The sequence below is a fragment of the Ailuropoda melanoleuca genome, chromosome 7 (assembly GCF_002007445.2).
Source record: "Ailuropoda melanoleuca isolate Jingjing chromosome 7, ASM200744v2, whole genome shotgun sequence".
In the NCBI taxonomy this organism is placed as follows: domain Eukaryota; kingdom Metazoa; phylum Chordata; class Mammalia; order Carnivora; family Ursidae; genus Ailuropoda; species Ailuropoda melanoleuca.
In genome coordinates this window covers 39,102,175-39,121,268 of record NC_048224.1, presented here as the reverse complement: position 1 = coordinate 39,121,268, position 19,094 = coordinate 39,102,175, and the positions used below count along the sequence as shown (strand labels likewise).

The 19,094-nt window shown below is 39.3% G+C and overlaps 1 protein-coding gene across 2 annotated transcripts in view; it reads left to right on the top strand.

Annotated features, from left to right (window-relative positions):
* ECPAS (Ecm29 proteasome adaptor and scaffold) overlaps positions 1-19,094 on the top strand; it is a 100,448-nt gene that overhangs the window by 30,274 nt on the left and 51,080 nt on the right. For both annotated transcript variants that reach the window (XM_034664257.1, XM_034664258.1), the window contains 7 exons: positions 2,747-2,863; positions 4,346-4,464; positions 5,598-5,747; positions 8,597-8,765; positions 11,341-11,480; positions 14,738-14,819; positions 17,241-17,360. In XM_034664257.1, coding sequence (XP_034520148.1) covers positions 2,747-2,863; positions 4,346-4,464; positions 5,598-5,747; positions 8,597-8,765; positions 11,341-11,480; positions 14,738-14,819; positions 17,241-17,360 — 897 coding nt within the window. The remainder of the gene's footprint in view (positions 1-2,746; positions 2,864-4,345; positions 4,465-5,597; positions 5,748-8,596; positions 8,766-11,340; positions 11,481-14,737; positions 14,820-17,240; positions 17,361-19,094) is intronic.

Here is a 19,094-nt window from a genome sequence, read left to right as displayed (position 1 = left end):
TTTTTTTTTTGTTTATGGGTTTATAGAGGAATTCTGATAGTGGATAACCAAACTTAAGAAATTAATCAATATTTAGGGGCGCCTGGGTGGCACAGTGGTTAAGCGTCTGCCTTCGGCTCAGGGTGTGATCCCGGCGTTATGGGATCGAGTCCCACATAGGGCTCCTCCGCTGGGAGCCTGCTTCTTCCTCTCCCACTCCCCCTGCTTCTGTTCCCTATCTCACTGGCTGTCTCTCTCTGTCAAATAAATAAATAAATAAATAAATCTTAAAAAAAAAAAGAAATTCATCAATATTTAATATGCTAATATTGTTAAAAGAAAATTAAGTCATTAATTTATTTAAAGTAAAAAAATTATCATAGAAAGAAAGTGTGATTGTGGGCATGATTGTCTGTCACTAATAGTGACTTCCCGTAGAGTCCTTCCAGGACTCAGCCTAGAGTCGATTGTCAGAACAGGGCTGTTTTCTGAGCCCGGTTCCTCCTGATTCTTTTCCCTGTCAGTCAGCTGTGTCTTAGGTATGGACAGCTAAGAAGCTGAGATGAGTATGTGTGGTAATGCAAGTTTCTAGGACTTGGTAAGGTATCAGTGGCTCCAAGGTTGTCTCACGGTGACAGACACTTCGGATAAATTGAGGTTGACTGTCAGTGTTGGAAAGGTTAAAAGGATGGGCTCTGGAGTCAGACCTTTACTATGCCACCTGGTGGCTCAGTGTCTTGGACAAGTTACTTCAGTCCCCGGAGCCTCCGCTTCCTCACCTGTGAGATGGGAGTGATAGTACCATCTCTCTGGTTGTTGTGAGAATCAGATAGGAAATGCAAAGGGCTATGCAGAAGTGTGTTCTGTACAGAAACTGTTTGATTAATGTCACCTGTTTCATTATTATTCATTAAACAGACACAGATTATAGATTTGTTGTTCTTAAAATTCACATTTCATTATTGCTCTGGATTCATTTGAACTTTTGTTGTTGCCAGGAATAGTCCTATAACTCTATTTTTGTAAAGATGTATTTAAGAGGGAGAGAGAGAGCACGAGTGTGCCTGAGCACCCACACGAGTAGGGGGAGGGGCAAAAGGAAAGGGGCAAGCAGAATTCCTGTGGAGCACAGAGCGCCACATGGGGCTCGATCCCACCACCCTGAGATCATGACCTGAGCCAAAATCAAGAGTCAGACACTTAACTGACTGAACCACCCAGGTGCCCCACTATAACTCTCTTTAATACTTGCTTTGAGGCTAGAGCATACATTTCAGAAATGATGGAGAATAGTGTAGGCCTGGCCCTCTGGAACAGATACCTTAAATCCTTTTCTCAGGTGAGGCTTTCTAAAATGTTATTTTTCTTTTCTTTTCTTTTCTTTTTTCTTCTCTTTTCTTTTCTTTTCTTTCTTTCTTTCTTTCTTTCTTTCTTTCTTTCTTTCTTTCTTTCTTTCTTTCCTTTCCCTTTTTTTTTTTTTAAGATTTTATTTATTTATTTGTGATAGAGTGAGCACAAGCAAGGAGGAGGGTCAGAGGGAGAGGGAGAAGCAGGCTCCCCCTGAGCAGGGAGCCCGACGTGGGGCTCGATCCCAGGACCCTCGGGATCACGACCCAAGTCGAAGGCAGAAGCTTATCCGACTAAGCCACCCGGGCACCCATAAAATGTTATTTTTCAATACTCGGTTTCTTACTTCTCCTCTCGTAGCAAGATAATCTCACTCTTAGAGTAAGATCGGGGCCATTTGACATAAGCCTCTGGATTTTGATTTCCACCCACAGAAATTATTGACTTGCAGATCTCTCTTCTCTCTTTTCCCACTTGAAGGAGAGGAAGCTGATTACTACTTAAAGTGCTTTAGTAGAATCAGATGATCTTCCGAATAAAGTAAAAATTCTCCAGCATTTTACCTGAGTCCTTTTATAATCTGGGCTCTGCTTTTATCTCCTATCACTCTGTGTGTCAGTCACATGCAGTATGTTACATTCTTTTAGACTTTGTTCCTTCTTATAACTGCTTCTCTGCTTGGAACTTCATCTACTTGTCAGGATTTCCGTGTTCTGTCACTTCCTCCTTAAGTCCTCCTTGATCTGGCAGAATCTGTCTTTTCTGGAAACCCACGGTATCTTGTTTCTTTCTCGTGTTGTTACGTTCACAGTGTGTCTTAGTCCATTTGGGCTGCTGTAACAGAAGGCCACAGACTGGGTGATTTAAACAACACTTTATTTCTCACCGTTCCGGAGGCTGGGAGTCTGAGGTCAGGGTGCCAGCACGTCTGGTTCCTCATGGAGGGACCTTCTTGGTTGACAGAGGGCAGCCTCCCTGCTCCATCCTTATGAGGGGAAGAGAGACAGGACTCTGATCCCTTCATCCCCTTATTAAGACACCAGTCTTGTTGTGAGGGCTCCACCCTCATGACATTAGCGAAACCCGAGTACCTCCTAAAACCATCAGCTGGGGATTAGGGCTTCAACAGATGCATCTGGGGGAGACACAAACATTCGCTCGTGGCATGGTGTGTTGCAGCCATTCAGTCACAGAGGTTCTGGGGGGCTCTGCCTCAGTATAGGCTCCTATGGGATCCCAGCTTTGGGGACACAGCATTTTGGAACAAGACGCTGATATTGTAAATTCCTCTTCTGGGATGTCACATTTATGTCCTTGAAAAGAACAAAGTAGCTGCTATTCATCAAATTAAGTAACGGTTGAGAAATGAATTTGTTTTAAAGGTATCAATAATTTCAGTTTGTATCTTTCTGTGTCTTAGGTAATGGAACTGCTGGTCCACCTGAATAAGCGTATAAAAAGCCGCCCCAAAATACAGCTCCCGGTAGAAACACTATTGGTTCAATACCAGGACCCTGCTGCAGTTTCCTTTGTCACAGTGAGTGTTCTCTTGGAATATTTCTGACTTAGAGTGAGTTTTCTTTCCTGACATTTGGTAAATGTTATCAGTATATGGGCAAGTTTAGAATTGTACCTCAGACTAATTCTAAATGAAACAGGAGGTGTTTTTCTTCAAATGGCACACAGTTTTTCCCCTGAAGTGGTAGGGGCAGGATAAGGCGTGGTCGTTTACATTGGGCAAAAGGAAGGCTGGTGAAATGACCACTCAGGTTTGCTGATAGATAAAGCAGTGAGTGATTTGATTTTTGGTTAAAGGTTGTACGAGGCCAGTCTGAACAGAGAGAACAAAGGGTTATGCAGCATAGGCATGAATAAACAATAAGAGAAGAAGAAAGGGTAAATGGCAAGGATAGGAAGCTGAATTTAAAAAAATTGCCTGTTTCTGATACATTCAGAAAGGTATCCTTTTTAAAAGTGAAATACTGAGCCTGGTAAGAAATGTTCCTATTAAATTGTCATCTTCATGAAACGTAGATATATAAAAATGTGGATGCTGTGTGATGTCAGACGATCGTTTTGTGGCCCTGTTGTTCCTAGCATTGAGGCTGAATCTATTGATTGTTATCTAACATCTGGATTCCAAACCTTTGGAGCCACCTACTGGTCCAGATGTCTTTTCTGTGCCTGCTCTGGACATACGGCTTCCTTACAGGTGCTCCTTTCTTCAAGCAAATAGAAACACTGTGTGCCAATAAAACTGCCAAGTAGAATGTCTTCCAAAGAATAACCTTATGAACCTATTCTAAAGTGAAGAATCCTTTAGAAAAGCAGATCTTTATCTTATGCATAGATCCAGATACGCATTTGAATTTGCTTAAAATGAAGCATTCATACGGATTCTAGTGATAGAAAAATACCCACAGCAGTCTGTTTCCCTTGGTTCATCATCCACTGGTCAGTTAGCAGAATGAGGAACCGGAGAGCTGCCACGTACCAAGGTGGCTGTAGTAACTAACCAGTTGCGGAGCGGCAGCCTAGGATTTCACAGGTGCTCTCCTCTTCGGTTGAAAGGCTTAGTGCAACAAGCTGGGAGCTCTGATGCTAACATGTAGTATGGAGCTTCAGATTCACCAAATGATGACTTTTTCTTTCCAGCGAAAATTGCATATCTGCATGTTTTATCCCCCCCAACTTTCTTGAGGCGTAATTGATAGATAAATTTGTACGTATTTAAAGTGAAAAGACATGATGTTTGATACATGTATGCATGAGTGCTTTAGATTAGGTCATGCGCTCTCACATGAAGCACATCTTAAAGCAAGTGTTTTGAATAAGTAGGGCTGGAATTCTTCCTGAGATGTCATCGTTGATCAAGCTGTAATACACATGTGATAAACATATGGAGAGAGAATGTGATTTCTTGGATATAACATAACTCCCTAAGTTATCAACCGTGTGTTTGCATTGAAATCCTGGAGTATTCCCTTCATGCTCACTTGCTTTTCTCCCGTTGTGTTAGAATTTTACTATAATTTATGTTAAGATGGGCTACCCTCGCCTGCCAGTGGAAAAACAGTGTGAACTGGCCCCTACGCTTCTTACTGCCATGGAAGGGAAGCCTCAGCCACAGCAGGACAGGTATGGGGTCCCCAATTCCCTCATCTCCCACCTGCGTGCGTCAGCAGCTACCTTTCAAACATAGAGTCACATGTTTGGTTTTACTTAGGCTAATGCGAAGGTTTGAGTTCTTTCGGCTGACAAATGATTGAATTTTCTGTGTTACCTCAACGTTACTGTTTTGGTGATTATCAGGTTTCTTGATGTGAGCATACTGGAAGGTGTGCAGAACTAACAGTGTGTTTCTCAGTGTAGATGCATTTATTTTGTCAGTTATTTTGAAGAGACTAATTTCATGTGATTGCACAGGTTAGTTATAAAGTGCTTTTCATCAAAAATGTTCCTGTCTTGGAGGGTAGGAAGTTATAGAGCAGTTTTCTTAAGGAGCAGATCACTTGTTTGTATTCACATGGGCATTGAAAGGGTGAAAAGGTTTGGATAACACCCTTAGTTTCAGATTTGGCTCAAAGTTGCGTAGCGTAGCCTGGTCGTGGTGAGCGGCGTCAGGAAGAGTGTGGAAGCTGTGGAGGGAAGGTGGACCTAAATGATGGTTTTACTTTGCTTTTTTAGAGCACATGTATTTTTAAAAGAGAGACTATAGTATGGATCTTTACAAATAAAATTAATAAACAGTAGAAGCACTCTTTGAAGTTTTCACGTGTAATGAAAGAAGCAATTACTGAAGCTGTGTTACATAAGTTCACACATTGGAAATTTTCGTATTCAAAATATTAACACGATTGGTTTTTAATTTCTTTAACTTTAGAATAACTTTATCTTAATTGTAGAAAAGAAAAAAATTATTGAAAGAACATGTGATAAGTTGAAGTATACCTGAAGTTTAATAGAAAATCTCTTTGGTAACTTCAGATACTGATGCTGAGGGCATATTATGTACATTTTGCCCCTGGTGTTTTTGGTGATGAGCCAGATTGGCTATAAATGGCAGTCATCACTCACTATACTGGGTTTTCAATAACAAAGAAAGCTAGGCCAGTTCCTAGATTAGGACTTTGTAAATTGGTGGTTTTGAAAGTGCATGGCCCTTGCTACACTTGCCACTTTTTGTTATGTGATTTTTGTTTTGTCTGTTATTTGCATGTATAAAAACCTTATTTTTAAAGTAGTTGCAATAAATGTAATTGTTTTTTCAGCTTAATGCATCTTTTAATACCAACCCTTTTTCACATGAAATACCCTGTTGAATCATCAAAATCAGCTTCTCCGTTTAATCTTGCTGAGAAACCAAAGACTGTGCAGCTGCTTTTGGACTTCATGCTAGATGTCCTTCTGATGCCTTATGGGTAGGTTCAAAAATAAAAACCCAACGACCTTGTTATTGACTGCTTTCACTGTGTGGGATTAAATATTATTTTAAATGATTCAGCTTTCACTTGAAAATGGATATGTCTCAGATTTTCATTTCTGCTGTAGCCCTGACCTCTTCTAAACCCCAGCCCCACTGCCTCTTGACCTTACAGGTGTGGAGCTGCTCTTAGGTTTCAGACTCAGCCTGTCCCAGCTGAAATCAGTCTTTCCCCATAAAAATAGTTCCTTTTCTTTAATTGCTGTCCGTGCTGGATGGTTCTCTTAGCCATGTTGGTGTACAGTTATAAATTGCCTCCAGCTCTCCTTTTCCTTGTAGCTAATACCAGTCCCATAATACCCCCTCTCTGCTCCCTGTCGCGTCCCGGAACCACTCTCCCTGCTGCCCGCTGTGGGCTGGTTTCATCTGCTCGGCTCTTGTCACGATTTTCTCACCCGCTGTTCCTCTCCAAAACTCTACACTGCCAGGGGGATCCCTGATTTTTATTTATTTTATTTTTTTATTTTTATAAAGATTATTTATTTATTTATTTGATAGAGTGAGTACCCACTTGTGCTTGAGTGCGAAGAGGGGCAGAGAGAGGGCAAAAGGACAGACTCCTCTGTGGGGTGGGGGTGGGGAGCTTGATCTCATGACCCTGAGATCGTGTCCAGAGCCGAAATCAAGAGTTGGCTGCTTAACCGACTGAGCCACCAGGTGCCCCAGGGATCCCTGATTTTTAAAACCCAGATCACCCTTAAAATCCTTGGGGTATTATTTTCCAGTCGTTACATACACTCATGCAGTTCATATGCTCTTATGTCCTTGCCTTTCATGTTTTAAGAGAATACGGTTCTCTTTGCTTGGAATGCCTGCCTATCAGAAAAGAAGGGAAGAAAGAAAACAACAGCCAAAGCAGCTGCTTTGAAAAAGCATCTCCAACTAGCTTAATTGTCAGCTGTGTGTGTCTCTCACTAAATTTCTTGCCCTGGCAGAGGACACTATTCCGGGTCCTTATTACCCTAACCATCCAGCTGTACTGCCACTTTGTGTTTTTTTCATACTGCTGACCTGTCATCTTCCCTAATTGGGGACTCCTTGAAGTCAAGAGCTGTTTTATCTAGCTCTGGTCCCTTGCACAGTGGCCCAGGTTGTGATCTGCTTCTAGGCTACTTATTTTCTAGGTTGTCTTGCTGCCAGAGATATTTCTCTAAAATGCTGCTTTCATTATGTTTCTTCCCTGTCAAAAGTGTAACATGTACTATAAGCTTAGCATGGGGAGCCTCCTGTCCTCTGTCCCCCCCATTCAGACACAAGAGGGTTCACGTTGTACAACTTCTTTCCTTTCCAGTTTGCTCCCCTCCTACCCCTCTAGTTTGGTGGCTTGATTTTCCAGACCTTGAAACACTTCCACCACCTCTATCTATTCACTTCTAGTACGTGTCCTATCATTTCTTATTTCTCGGTGGTTTCTTTGTCATGTGATGTCAAATGCTGTCATACGTGTGTTATTATCTCAGCCTGCTCCAGATGGCAGAGACTCAATCTTACACCTCCTCGTATTCTCCTTTCTTGTGCTTAGGATAGTGTTTTGCATAATGTTAGCTGTTCAGTAATTACTGATTCATTTACTTACTGTCACCAGTCTTGCTTTAACTTAGAAATAAATGAAAACCTCCTTTTTATAGTTGTTAAATCAGGAGGCAGCCAGAATTGGCAGGTGATGATGGCTTTGGTAAATAAATTTTGAAATCCAAATTTAACTTAGGCACATAACGTCCTCAATCCAGTTTTTCTTACCAAATCCAAATTTAACTTAGGCACAAAATGTACTCAATCCAGTTTTTCTTACCAGTGGGAATTGGCCTTATTTTTATAAAAATATTAAAGTGATTTCTTAATAGGTTTTTTTTTAATAGATGGATTTAAGATTGAATGGATATAGCATATAAGTAATGTGAAATAATTACTATACCATCAGGATCTCAGTGTTATTGTTAATTTTTATTATAATGGGTATTTCATTTTAGTATCCAGTCTGATAATTCATCAGCATAGAATTTTAGAGTTTGAAGGGACTTGAATTAAATTTTTTCAAAATTTTCATTTTGTAGATGAGAAATACCAAGTTAACTGGATCAAAACAAATTTACCAGAAATCTTATTTTTAATCTATAGAAGCTGAAAATGAAACTAGGATGGTAAATTAATAAATAAGTAGTTACAAAGGACTTTGAAAATACAATGGGAAGAGCTAGTTGTTATGACTTTTCATCTTTGGGTGCTTTTGAATTTTGTTTTCTTTTTTGGGGCATTATGTACTTATGTGGTAAGTGGTTTGGAGGTTTCAGTGGGTTTTCTAATGCAGGGATATAAGGAGAATTAAAGGTGAATTGCAACTTGACAGAAATGGGAATAACTGTAAAAATGTTCTATGCTTTGGATATAGAATAATGTCGTGACTTTTTTTTTTTTTTAACCCTTCTTAACAATCAACTAATCTTTCTCCGTATTTGTCAACCCAAAACTCAAGGTGTAATAGGTCCATAGTGGCTCTTAAATAGTTGTTTATAGATTGAGAGCAAAATATTTATATTCATTGTTGGTGACCGTAATAGTTCATTTGTAACTAAGCTGAACAGATGGACTCTCATGGTTAATTTGCTAAAGATGTAAATACCCTTTTTTAGATACCTTCAGAATTTTTCTTTATGATAAAATTTTAATTTGAAGTATTAGGGAACAAATCTCTCAGAGAAAAAATATATAATTGAATGTGTTAAATGTGCATGTATGTGTTTATGAATGTGTTTTAATAGGGAGGTTAAATTTCTCTTTCCTTTTCAGATATGTGTTAAATGAATCCCAGAGTCGCCAAAATTCATCTTCAGGACAGGGTTCTTCTTCCAATAGTGGGGGAGGTTCTGGAATACCCCAGCCTCCCCCAGGAATGAGTTTTTATGCAGCTAAGCGAGTTATTGGTGATAACCCATGGACACCTGAACAGTTGGAACAGGTATCACTGTGTGTGCATGATGGCCATTCCCCAGCAGGCTGGCCGCGTCTCCTGTGGTTCTCATGTGTTCGGTCTCGCGAGTGCAGTAGCTCTGCAACGACCAACTGACCTGATGTGCGCTCCTCATCGTGGTGGTTGTTAAAGCCTCAGGGAGAGGGAGGAGTGGGTGGTGCTTTTCACTGCGTCCACAGTTCAAGGGCAAAATCCAGCCCGCTTAGAGACACAGTATGATTAACATCTTTCACTTTAGCTTTTGAGTGTAGGTTTAATAATCATCTCGCTGTTTTGGTGCAGTTAAGATACAATTTATCTCAGTTTATTCCGCTTTTTAGGGCTGTACATTTTGTGTAAAGTGAGGAACTCCTGTTACTCACATGTGACGATATGGGGGAAAAGCATGACTGCCTTTTATATTTCTTGCTGGGAATTTAAAAATTGGCATTAAGCATTTTATTCTGGATTTAAACAGGACACAGATGTTCTCTGAGCAGCTTTTTAAAAAGACTGGTGCTCTCCAGAGAAGTTGCCTCACTGTGTCTGTGTCATCAGGCACCTCAGGGAAGAACAGATGAGATCAGTATGTAATTATTTTGGAATTCAAGCAACATGGGTTAGTCTTCCAATCCTTCCTTTCTCTCTCCATGGCAGTCTAAATGATGGGATGCCTTTTCTTTTTGGGAATGTAAGTGACCACTGATCAAAAAACAGTGTTCCCCAGGAAAGGGCAAAAAGGCAAGTGGGGCATTGTTTCTACTCGCAAATTTGTAGAGTGATTTGTTCAGCGAGGGTTATGTTTGATTAGATTTGCTTCATGTTTTGTAGATCTTTTTTCCCCTCCTCAAACCATGGTGTAAGTAAGAAAGCAAGGTAATAGTGGTTTCAGCCTCTCTTCTGGGTGTGAGCAATGTGACAGGTACTACTGAGCACTTTGAATAGCCAGTCTCCTTTAATCCTTACAGCAGCCGAGGAGGTAGAGTAATTATTTCATTTTGTAAAAGGAACTGAGGTTTTGAGATGTACCTTGGTCTCCCTTCTAGTACTGGGCTTTGAATCTAGGCCTCTCTGAGGGCTCAAGCTCCAAGTGCTGGAGAAAAATCGTTAACATTAAGTTGTAATCTCCCGTTGGTAATTATTTGCTAATTTTTAGGGGCCTCTCCATGTTTTTTTGTCAGTTTTATCGTCTAGTGAATCTAAACCATTTAGTTTCAAGGATGAAATAAAATTTTGCTTTTATTTAAATAAAAATGGTTTTTATTTTTTCTAATGATAAAGTTATGATAATATAAAGATTCAGGTAGTACAGAACATTATAAAGAGAAGTTAAAAATTACCTGGAATCTTGCCACCCTAGTTTGTCATTCATCGACAACCTGCTCTATGTATGTGTGTTTGTATGTGTATATATATAAATACAGTTTTATGCAATACATTTTTACATATTACATTTACATACATTTACATATAATACAGTATTTGTGGTATGCTTTTTTCATTTAACAGTATATAAGGCTTTTTTAAAAGTCATCCTTTTAAGTATTTATGTAAAATTATGTGTAAACCACATAGGATTTTAACTAGTCTCCTATTGATGGACATTAGTATTGTTTTCTGTTTTCTTTGCACATTTTTTTGTTTATATCTTTGTGTAGTTAGTTTCCATAACCGTTCTTCTGTGGCTTAAGTAAATGTTTGAGTCTTTTCTCTTGTAGCTCTTGCCACAAGTTAAGTTGTGTTGAACAACGGGAGGGAAGGCAAGCATTTTATGATCTGTTTATATACCTTTTTAAATTGCATCTGTTGTTATTTAGTAATTAGAAACTCTCTCAGAATCTTGATTCATATACATAAGAACTATTGTGTAACTGATTTTAAAGGTAAAGATAGTTTTCAGGTATATTTGTCCTAAATGGAGTTCTTTGTTGTGAAATTCATAGGTCCTTCACATTGCATGAAGTTCTAATTAGAATCCCTCTTCAGTCTGTGTTTCATTTTAGCCATTCAATTAGATTGAATACTGTTTGGTTAAAATTTCACTTGCCTTGACTAGAGTGTGTTTGAAATCCTATTGTTTTCAGTCTGTAAGAATATTGAGGACAGAATGAATATGTTAACAATAGAGTGGAACTCTATGGAATGTGGTTTAGTTCTTCTTGAACTGTCGAAACAATCCATGGAGCCCTCTATTCATAATGTACCACTGTCTTACCTGCAGGCTCCCAATTTGGACTTCAGTTCAAGGCTTTATCATTCTAGAGAGGCTGTAACCTCAGTAGGAAGGCTGTGTATCGTAATGGTCTTCGAGTTGGAGAAACTTGGGTTTGGATCTTGTTTTCATCACTTACTATACATCTTAATCTCTTAAGCCTCGCCTTGGTTTCCTCATCAGAAAAATGGGTATAATATTACTTATGTCCTAGATTGTGAGGGTTAAGTGAAGTCGTGAGTATATATTATATACAGTTCCCTTGCACATTGTAAGCCTAAACAGGAGCAGCTGCTGTTGTTACTATTAATTTTTGGTTGGTGGTATTTGTTTCTCTGATCGCTGTTTTTCCCTCCCTTCACTTCTCTGCAGTGCAAGTTGGGTATAGTGAAATTCATCGAAGCTGAGCAGGTGCCTGAACTCGAAGCTGTTCTCCATCTGGTGATTGCTTCTAGTGACACACGCCACAGTGTAGCGACAGCGGCAGACCTAGAATTGAAAAGCAAGCAAAGGTAAAATACTTTACTTTTCATCTTTAAAAAATGAAAAGAGGCCATATTTGTCAAAGCTCACTCAGTACATGTTTATTCTTTCAGAATTTTCTGTAATGAGACATTCAATTTATGAGATTATGAAATATACCTAATTTGTAATAAAGACAGTTTCCTTAGGAGCAGGATTCAGTATAAGACAGGAGAAAATCTGTTTAGAAAAGCAGTTTAAAACTGTAATGGATTAGAGATTTTACCGTAAGAAGTGAGACCTTTGTCAGCTAGGTAAATGGACTTAAAGAACTGGTGTTAAGAAGAATGTCACAACCCAGAAGTTACTCACTTTTGATTCTTCCTCCGTGTCAAACCATTTGAGATTGCTTTTAATAAAGGATATGTTGGTGTTATGATTAATACAGTAAAAAACAGGTCCCATGAAAAGAAGTGCTGAATAGATCTTAATTCACACAGGAGGAAATACAACTAGTAATAGGCTCAGAGAAAATATTTTGTGTGAGAAATCAAATCAACGCAAGATGAAACACTCCTGTACCAGTTTGTACCCATTGGTAAATGAAATTGTGTAACAGTTGAAACTCCATTTAAGTTTCTGTTGAAACTGCTGTTTTTATATTTCGTTGATTGGCATTATAAACTGAAATAATTTTTGGAAAGCACTTTGCAGTATGTAATGAATCATAAAAATATTTATAATCTTTTATGTAAATCTTCCGGGAATTTATCCTAAGAGAGTCATTCAAAAGAAGAAAAAGATTATATTTAGAAGAATGTTATAGATTTGCTCATTATACCATTTCCTGTAATTTTAAGAAAAATGGAAACAAATTCAAATTTCCACTATAGGGAAATAGTTAAGTAAATTAACTCTGTGTCTCTGTATGGAATATTACATATATATCTGCCAAAATAATTAGAAAGTAATAAAGCAACGTGTAAATTGTGCCCAGGTAATGGCAAATGAATACAACAGAACACAAAATAATATGTGTCCTGATTTAAAACAGGACATGTGGGGAGACTGAAAAACAACACAAGAAATTGAAGTTACTTGGTTGAAAACTATCACAGTTATAGAAGAGTTATATTCTTCATTTGTTTTAATGCTTAATGTGATAACATGCTAAAAGGCAGTGGAGTGCATATATTGTAGTTTTTCCGATATAAGCAGGTGTAACCGAGTAAGGAAGATAACTTTGCTTTGTCTTCGGTAGTGTGGCTGCATGTCCATAAGCATACTGCACGTGTGGGGGCCGTTGGGAGCAGCGTACGCTCCAGGGCAGGAGAGGAGCATGTTGTCATGGAGTTAGTTCTGGTTATGCTTTTCGCTGATGGAGTGCAGAAGTGACTCTGTGGGAAAAGAAAGCTGGACTGGACTGTGCTTTCATATCCCCCTCCCCCCCAAAGTCAAAAATTCCTTCATGCTGCTTATAACTGCATCCTCCTGGTATCCCTTTCAAAGAATTGATTTGATTTTGAAGTATCAAAAAAATCTTTCTTTAAAACCTCTCATTGTATTTGAGCTGGCCCCATTCTTTACACCATGTAGTGGATTGGATTGTTAGAAATATAAATGTGGTGTCGAAGTATTCTAGTTCGTTTTGGTTTTGTCTGTTAAAACAAGTGTGCATTTTTTCATAAGAAGAGTATAACATTGTTAAGAGGTGAAAAGTAAGTTCAGAACAATATGTAGATATTTTCCCATTTTGTTAAAAGAAAAATCCCGAAGTATCTCTTCAAGTGATGCATGTCTTTTGATCTGTTTCTTTACCTACCTACCTGCTATACCATCTGCCCGTTTTCCGTGCCTAAGAAAGAAGTCTAGAAAAAGATAGACCAAAGTTAGTGGTTACTGAAAAGAATAGAGAGGGATATGGTATATGGATTATACATTTCTTTTTTTTTTTTTTTTAAGATTTTATTTATTTATTCGACAGAGATAGAGACAGCCAGCGGGAGAGGGAACACAAGCAGGGGGAGTGGGAGAGGAAGAAGCAGGCTCCCAGCAGAGGAGCCTGATGTGGGGCTCGATCCCATAACACCGGGATCACACCCTGAGCCGAAGGCAGACGCTTAACCGCTGTGCCACCCAGGCGCCCCTATACATTTCTGTACGTTTCTGAATTTTCACAACAAACCTGTGATCAAAAAACTAGAAAGATGGCAAGGGGAAAAGTAGAAGCAACAGTGAAAATTCTCTTATTAGTTTTTAGTTTGTTTTGATGATTAAGTTTTACTGAAGTGTGTATGTGTTGTCAGAAATCTCTCCACCTGCCGTGTTCATAGAAGGGAAACGACGGTGGAGCTTGAGGATTACTTAGTGGCCGTCATCTGAGGGGAGCGTAGGTGAATAAAAACTCACATAGAACGGTGGGACATCTTCGAGGCTGGCGGGATTGTGGCTGAGGAAGAGGCAGATGGATGAGCTGGATTAGAAAACCCGTGAGAGCAGCGTCAGAAAGTGTGTTTGCACGGACAGAGCGTAGCTTGGAAGCAGAAGCGGTGTCAGAAGGCACAGAGGAGATAGTAGGGCTAAATCTCACTGGTGGGGTGCCCCGCAGCACTGCAGCGTTGCTGGGGGTGTAGAATGACCGGGAGGGGCTGCTGCAGAGGCCGGCTGCCGTGCGCTAACGAGCGTCGTGTTCTCATTCACCTGACAGTGGGGCCCAGGGAGGAGCAAGTCTCAGTGACGAATGGCAGCGGGACTGCTGTGTAGAATGAGGTGATGAGGCTGCACGCGTGTGCTGGCAGAGAAGGGAGAGGGGGAGGCTGGGGATCACAGGGACCAGTAGCGGAGAAACGGGCTGGGCTGCCAGCTGCTTAGGGTTGGGGCTTTAAAGGATATATATTTATTTTTTTTTTGGTCACTTGCCTTATCACTTTTGGGTTTCCAGGTGGTTCAACAGGAGAGTGATGTTCTCTTTGAACAAGTGTCTGTAGCTCTGCTCTGTCAGAACTGCTCCATACCATCGGCCTCGAGAGTGGAAGACAGTCCATTTTTCTTGTGTGGGTGTCAGATTGGGCCGTGGATGTAATGAGCTGTTGAATCAGGGTGGGATAGGTGACCTACTGTATTTCTGTTTAAAAACGAACTTTGATCTAAAACCCTTTCCTTCTCTTCCACAATGTCCGTTGCTCAGTTCATTTGTCTATTTCTGACATTTTCCTTTGGTAACGAATATTGGGGCTATGTATTTTTTGAAGTAATTGAAGTGGGACAAAAAAATGATTTTAACAAGCTGTGTTGAAACCTTCTGTAGCTTGATTGACTGGAATAATCCTGCCATCATTAATAAGATGTACAAGGTGTACCTTGGAGATATACCACTGAAGACGAAAGAGGTGAGTTGTTTTGGTTTATTCTCACATCATCCTAAAAAGCATTTGGTTATCAAGAGCTCCATATATTTGAACTTCTTCTCCTACTTATTTGGATTTAAGCTGAACCTGTACTATAGGAAATACTAATTTTAAGCCATGTCGTCTGGGTAGATTAAAATTTCCTGGTAACTTAGTTGTTTTGAGCTGGTGGTTTCAATTCCTGTACTTAAATAATGATGATATGCTGTCTGGGTGACACTTTTTCTGTCAGTTTTTTAGGCTTTGCTGGCCATGTGGTTCTGAGGCAGCAGCTGTTCAGCTCTGCCCTAACGTGAAAGCAACCATAGGCAGCACGTGAAGCTGATGCCAGTATAACTTCATGGTTACTGAAATTTGAATTTGATTTTATATTCACATATTCTGAAATACTATTCTTTTGGTTTTAAAAATATCATTTGAAAACATAAACACTATTCTTAACTCAGAGGCTTTATCAAGACAGATGGTGGGCCCGATTTGGCCCATTGGCTCCAGTTTGTTGACCTCTGGTCTAAAATCTAGGACAGTAGATGGGTTCTTCTGAAGCCTCCAAGTAAGGTGTTTGCTTAATAAGCTAAGTTCTGTTCAGTTCACTGTGTTTAAAAGTGTTCTCGAGTTCAAATCCAGACATACAAGGATTATTTGTTCGCTTGCTTCCTTTTTAAGCCATAGAGAGTTGTTTTAAAAATCATAATATCCCCCCATCATACTATTTCCAGTTAGATTAAATTGAGTGTGATGTGACAGAAAGAACAATGAATTGGGAATTGGGAGCCTCCGCCTGGATTCTAGTCCTGAATAACTGCACATAAATGTACTGGAGAGGAGAGATTTGGCTAATCATAGAGTTTTTCTTGGCCTCATATTCTTCGTGGAGAAAACGAAAGGGTTGGATTAGATCATTGGTTCTTAGAATGTGGTCTGTGCACCCTTATCAGGTCATAGGGAGATTTTTTTTTTTCTTTAACTGTGTTGAGATTTGCACTGATGGTGCACAAACAATGGTGGGTGTAACTGCTGGGATCCTAGCACAAACCAGAACTGTGTCACTAAACAGTACTTGTACTTCTCATGTTCTTAACTGTCAGCACTCTTGGTAAAAAGAAAAAAAAAAAGAGAATAAAACTCACCTTTACTTAAGGATATCTTTTTTGAGGTGGTTGGGTGGTTCAGTCAGTTGAGCAGCTGACTCTTGGTTTCTGCCTGGGTCATGGTCATGGGATCGAGCCCCATGTCAGGCTCTGTGCTCAGCGTGGAGTCTGCTTCAGATCCTGTCTCTCTTTCTCTCTGCCTGACCTGCTCGTGCACGCTCTCTCTTGCTCTCTCTAAAATAAATAAGTAAATCTTAAAAAAAAAAAAAAAAAGAAAAGAAAAAAACCAACAAAGAATATCTTTGATGAATCAGTAAAAATTATTTTACCTCTAGACAGGGAAACTGTGGATATCGAGATAGTATTTGGCAGATACGTTCTCTAAAATGAAGAAATGAGGCTTCAAGGAAAACAATTCACGTGGTTTATTGGACTTTCAAGCAAAAATTAGAATTTAGGAAAACTTGGATCACAATGAGCCTGACATTTTGTCAGTACCTGCAGATTTTTCTCATGAGATTGGTGGTGATAATAACATGATTTAAAAAAATGTTTTATAATGAAATGTTTACATCATGAGCCAGTATTTTCCAAATGGCCAGTGATATTACAGAAGCATTACAAGGGTCAGGGGGCCATTCGGTGGGCAACATAGATCAGTGGAATTTAGTATAACAGTATACAAAAGTTCAGTGATACGGTTTCAAATCCAAATTGCAACTAGCCGTTAAACTATTGTTTATTAAGTTTTGCTGTAGTATCAAAGAATATCTACAATTACCTGAAAAGGCTAAGATCATCCCCACTTTTCCAAGCACATATCTTTATGAAACTGGGGTTGGTTTGTTTGTTTTGACCCCACTCACTGCCAGTTTTTTTTTTTAAATGTAATTTAACCGAAACAGTATATCACAACAGATTGAATGCAGAAGAAGATAGAAGAACCCACCTCGCTTCTATTAAGGTGGACAGTCAAGATATTTATAGAAAATGTGAAACAGTGCCACTCAGTACAGTTTTTTGTTTGGGAAAATATAGTTAATTTTCTTAAAAAGTCTTATTTCTGAAAATATGTAATGGACTTATAATTTTAAGTGAATATTTAAAAATTTCTCAGTTTTAATTTCTAATAGCAAATACTGATAGTATTCCAGTATAAGCAAAAGCCCTTTGGAGTCTTTGGTAGTGTAAGAGTGTAAAGGAAGCTTGAAACAAAAGTTTGAGAGACCACTGATGTAGATAATCTCTTATGACTGTTTCAGTGCACAGTAATTTTGAACTGCTGAGTTATAATTAAACGTATTTTTAACAGGGAGCAGTTCTGAAACCAGAGCTGAAGAGGGACCCCGTCAGTACAAGGGTTAAGTTAAAGATTGTCCCCCATCTCCTTCGTTCTAGACAAGCTGCAGAAACGTTCCCAGCTAACATTCAGGTAACTCATTCTTTCGAGAGAAAAATGGCCTGTTTACAACCTTTATGTCTGTTTAATTACAGAAAGAACTGCGTTAATGGATATTCAAGAGGTGTGTTGATGTATGTAACAAGATTAATGAGATTCCGTCTTTTTTTTCTATCTCAAGTTTAGCTGCAGACATGGTGAAACATTTTTTGTTATAGAATACATACTATATATAACTAACATTCAGCTTAAATGTATGGTGACTGTCCTTTCAAACTCTAGTGCTTTTGGGTGGCTTTTCTTCAAAAATGTTTTTCTTAGGCAACCAAGTTTCTGGTGGTGGGTTAAGTGGAAACATTCAGTTATCAAGCGTCATCCTTAACTGAACCCCTACGTGATGGCAGTGGCCAGATTCTCTTGATTCTGCCTCCTTAATGTCTTCATCTCCCTCCACCTAATGCTGATGTTAATTGGAACTGTCCCTTTTTGTTCTGGTCATCACAGTAATCTATCTTGTTGCCCTTCCTCTTGTCTGAAAGACTGTCTATGTTCTCTGTTGCCACTGGAGTTTTTGTTGTAGTTGGAAATCATTGTACTCTGTTGGTGTGGGACATGAGTCCCTCTGCAGAAGCTCCTACCTTTTATCCAAGTGGTGACAGCTCAGGGAGCAGATAGATTTGAGTAAAATTTTGTCATTAGTTATTTGCTGTAGGTCCTAGGTAAGCCTCAGGGTTTTTTCTGTTTTTCTTAAAAAATTCTTTTTCTGATCTGTAAAATGGGTGTAATAATAGCAGCTGCCTTGTAGCAATGTTGTAAAGACTGAATGAGATCATAGAAAGTTGAGAGCACAGTGGCTAGTACTCATTCAGTTATCAGGTTACTAGTAACTGCTGACAAGTTAGCAGTTACTTCTCTTCTGGTCTCCTGTCTCCCCACCCCCTAACCCTGTACCTTATGCTCCAACAAAAGATCATTGCTCTTTAAAGACACTGTTTTCATGGCTCTGTGTCTCCACTCACAATGCTCCCTTTGCCTGGCAGAGCCCCCTTCCCTTTCCCTCTTTAGCCTGGGAACTCTACTCAACGTTTCAGGATTCACTCTGGTCTGCCACCTCCCGTCTGAAATGCTCCCACTTCCGGCCACTCTGCCTTTTCAGTCTGAAAGTAAGAACACTCCCTGTGGTGCTCACTGTGTGGTGGACCTCAACTTCTGTCTTAGCATCTCTCCCTCTTAAGGCTTATTTTGTTGAAGTAGCTATGTCCTTCTCCTCGATGATAAAACTTTTATTCCCCGTATCTGGTACTCTAATATTTGACAACTTTAAAGTATTCTGTGTCTCCATAAACGTAAAATTATCACAGAACTTCTTTCATTTCTTTTTCATGATTGGTGTTTTATAATAGGTGTTTGCAAGCACTGTTTCCCAGATAGTGTCTTGACAATTTTGGTTCAGAAAATTCGGTTGTAGTAACAGTACATTACATAATAAGCAGCTAGAATTTTGTGACAAAATATTCATAGACATCCTGTAGGTGTGTACTTTATTTGTAGTTATTTATATGTTTTCAGAATAAATCTGGGTAAAACTTGGTGTATTCAAAGACAAACTCATTGTCCCTCACACACATTCTTCGTTCTGTTCCTGTTTTTAATGATTGCATTACTGTTCTCCTACATAATTGGCCTGACCCTGTCTCTTCCCCACCTGTCAATCATAGACATCCTTCAGGGTATCATTCAGATGAGCCTCTTCTTTCCTGATGACCA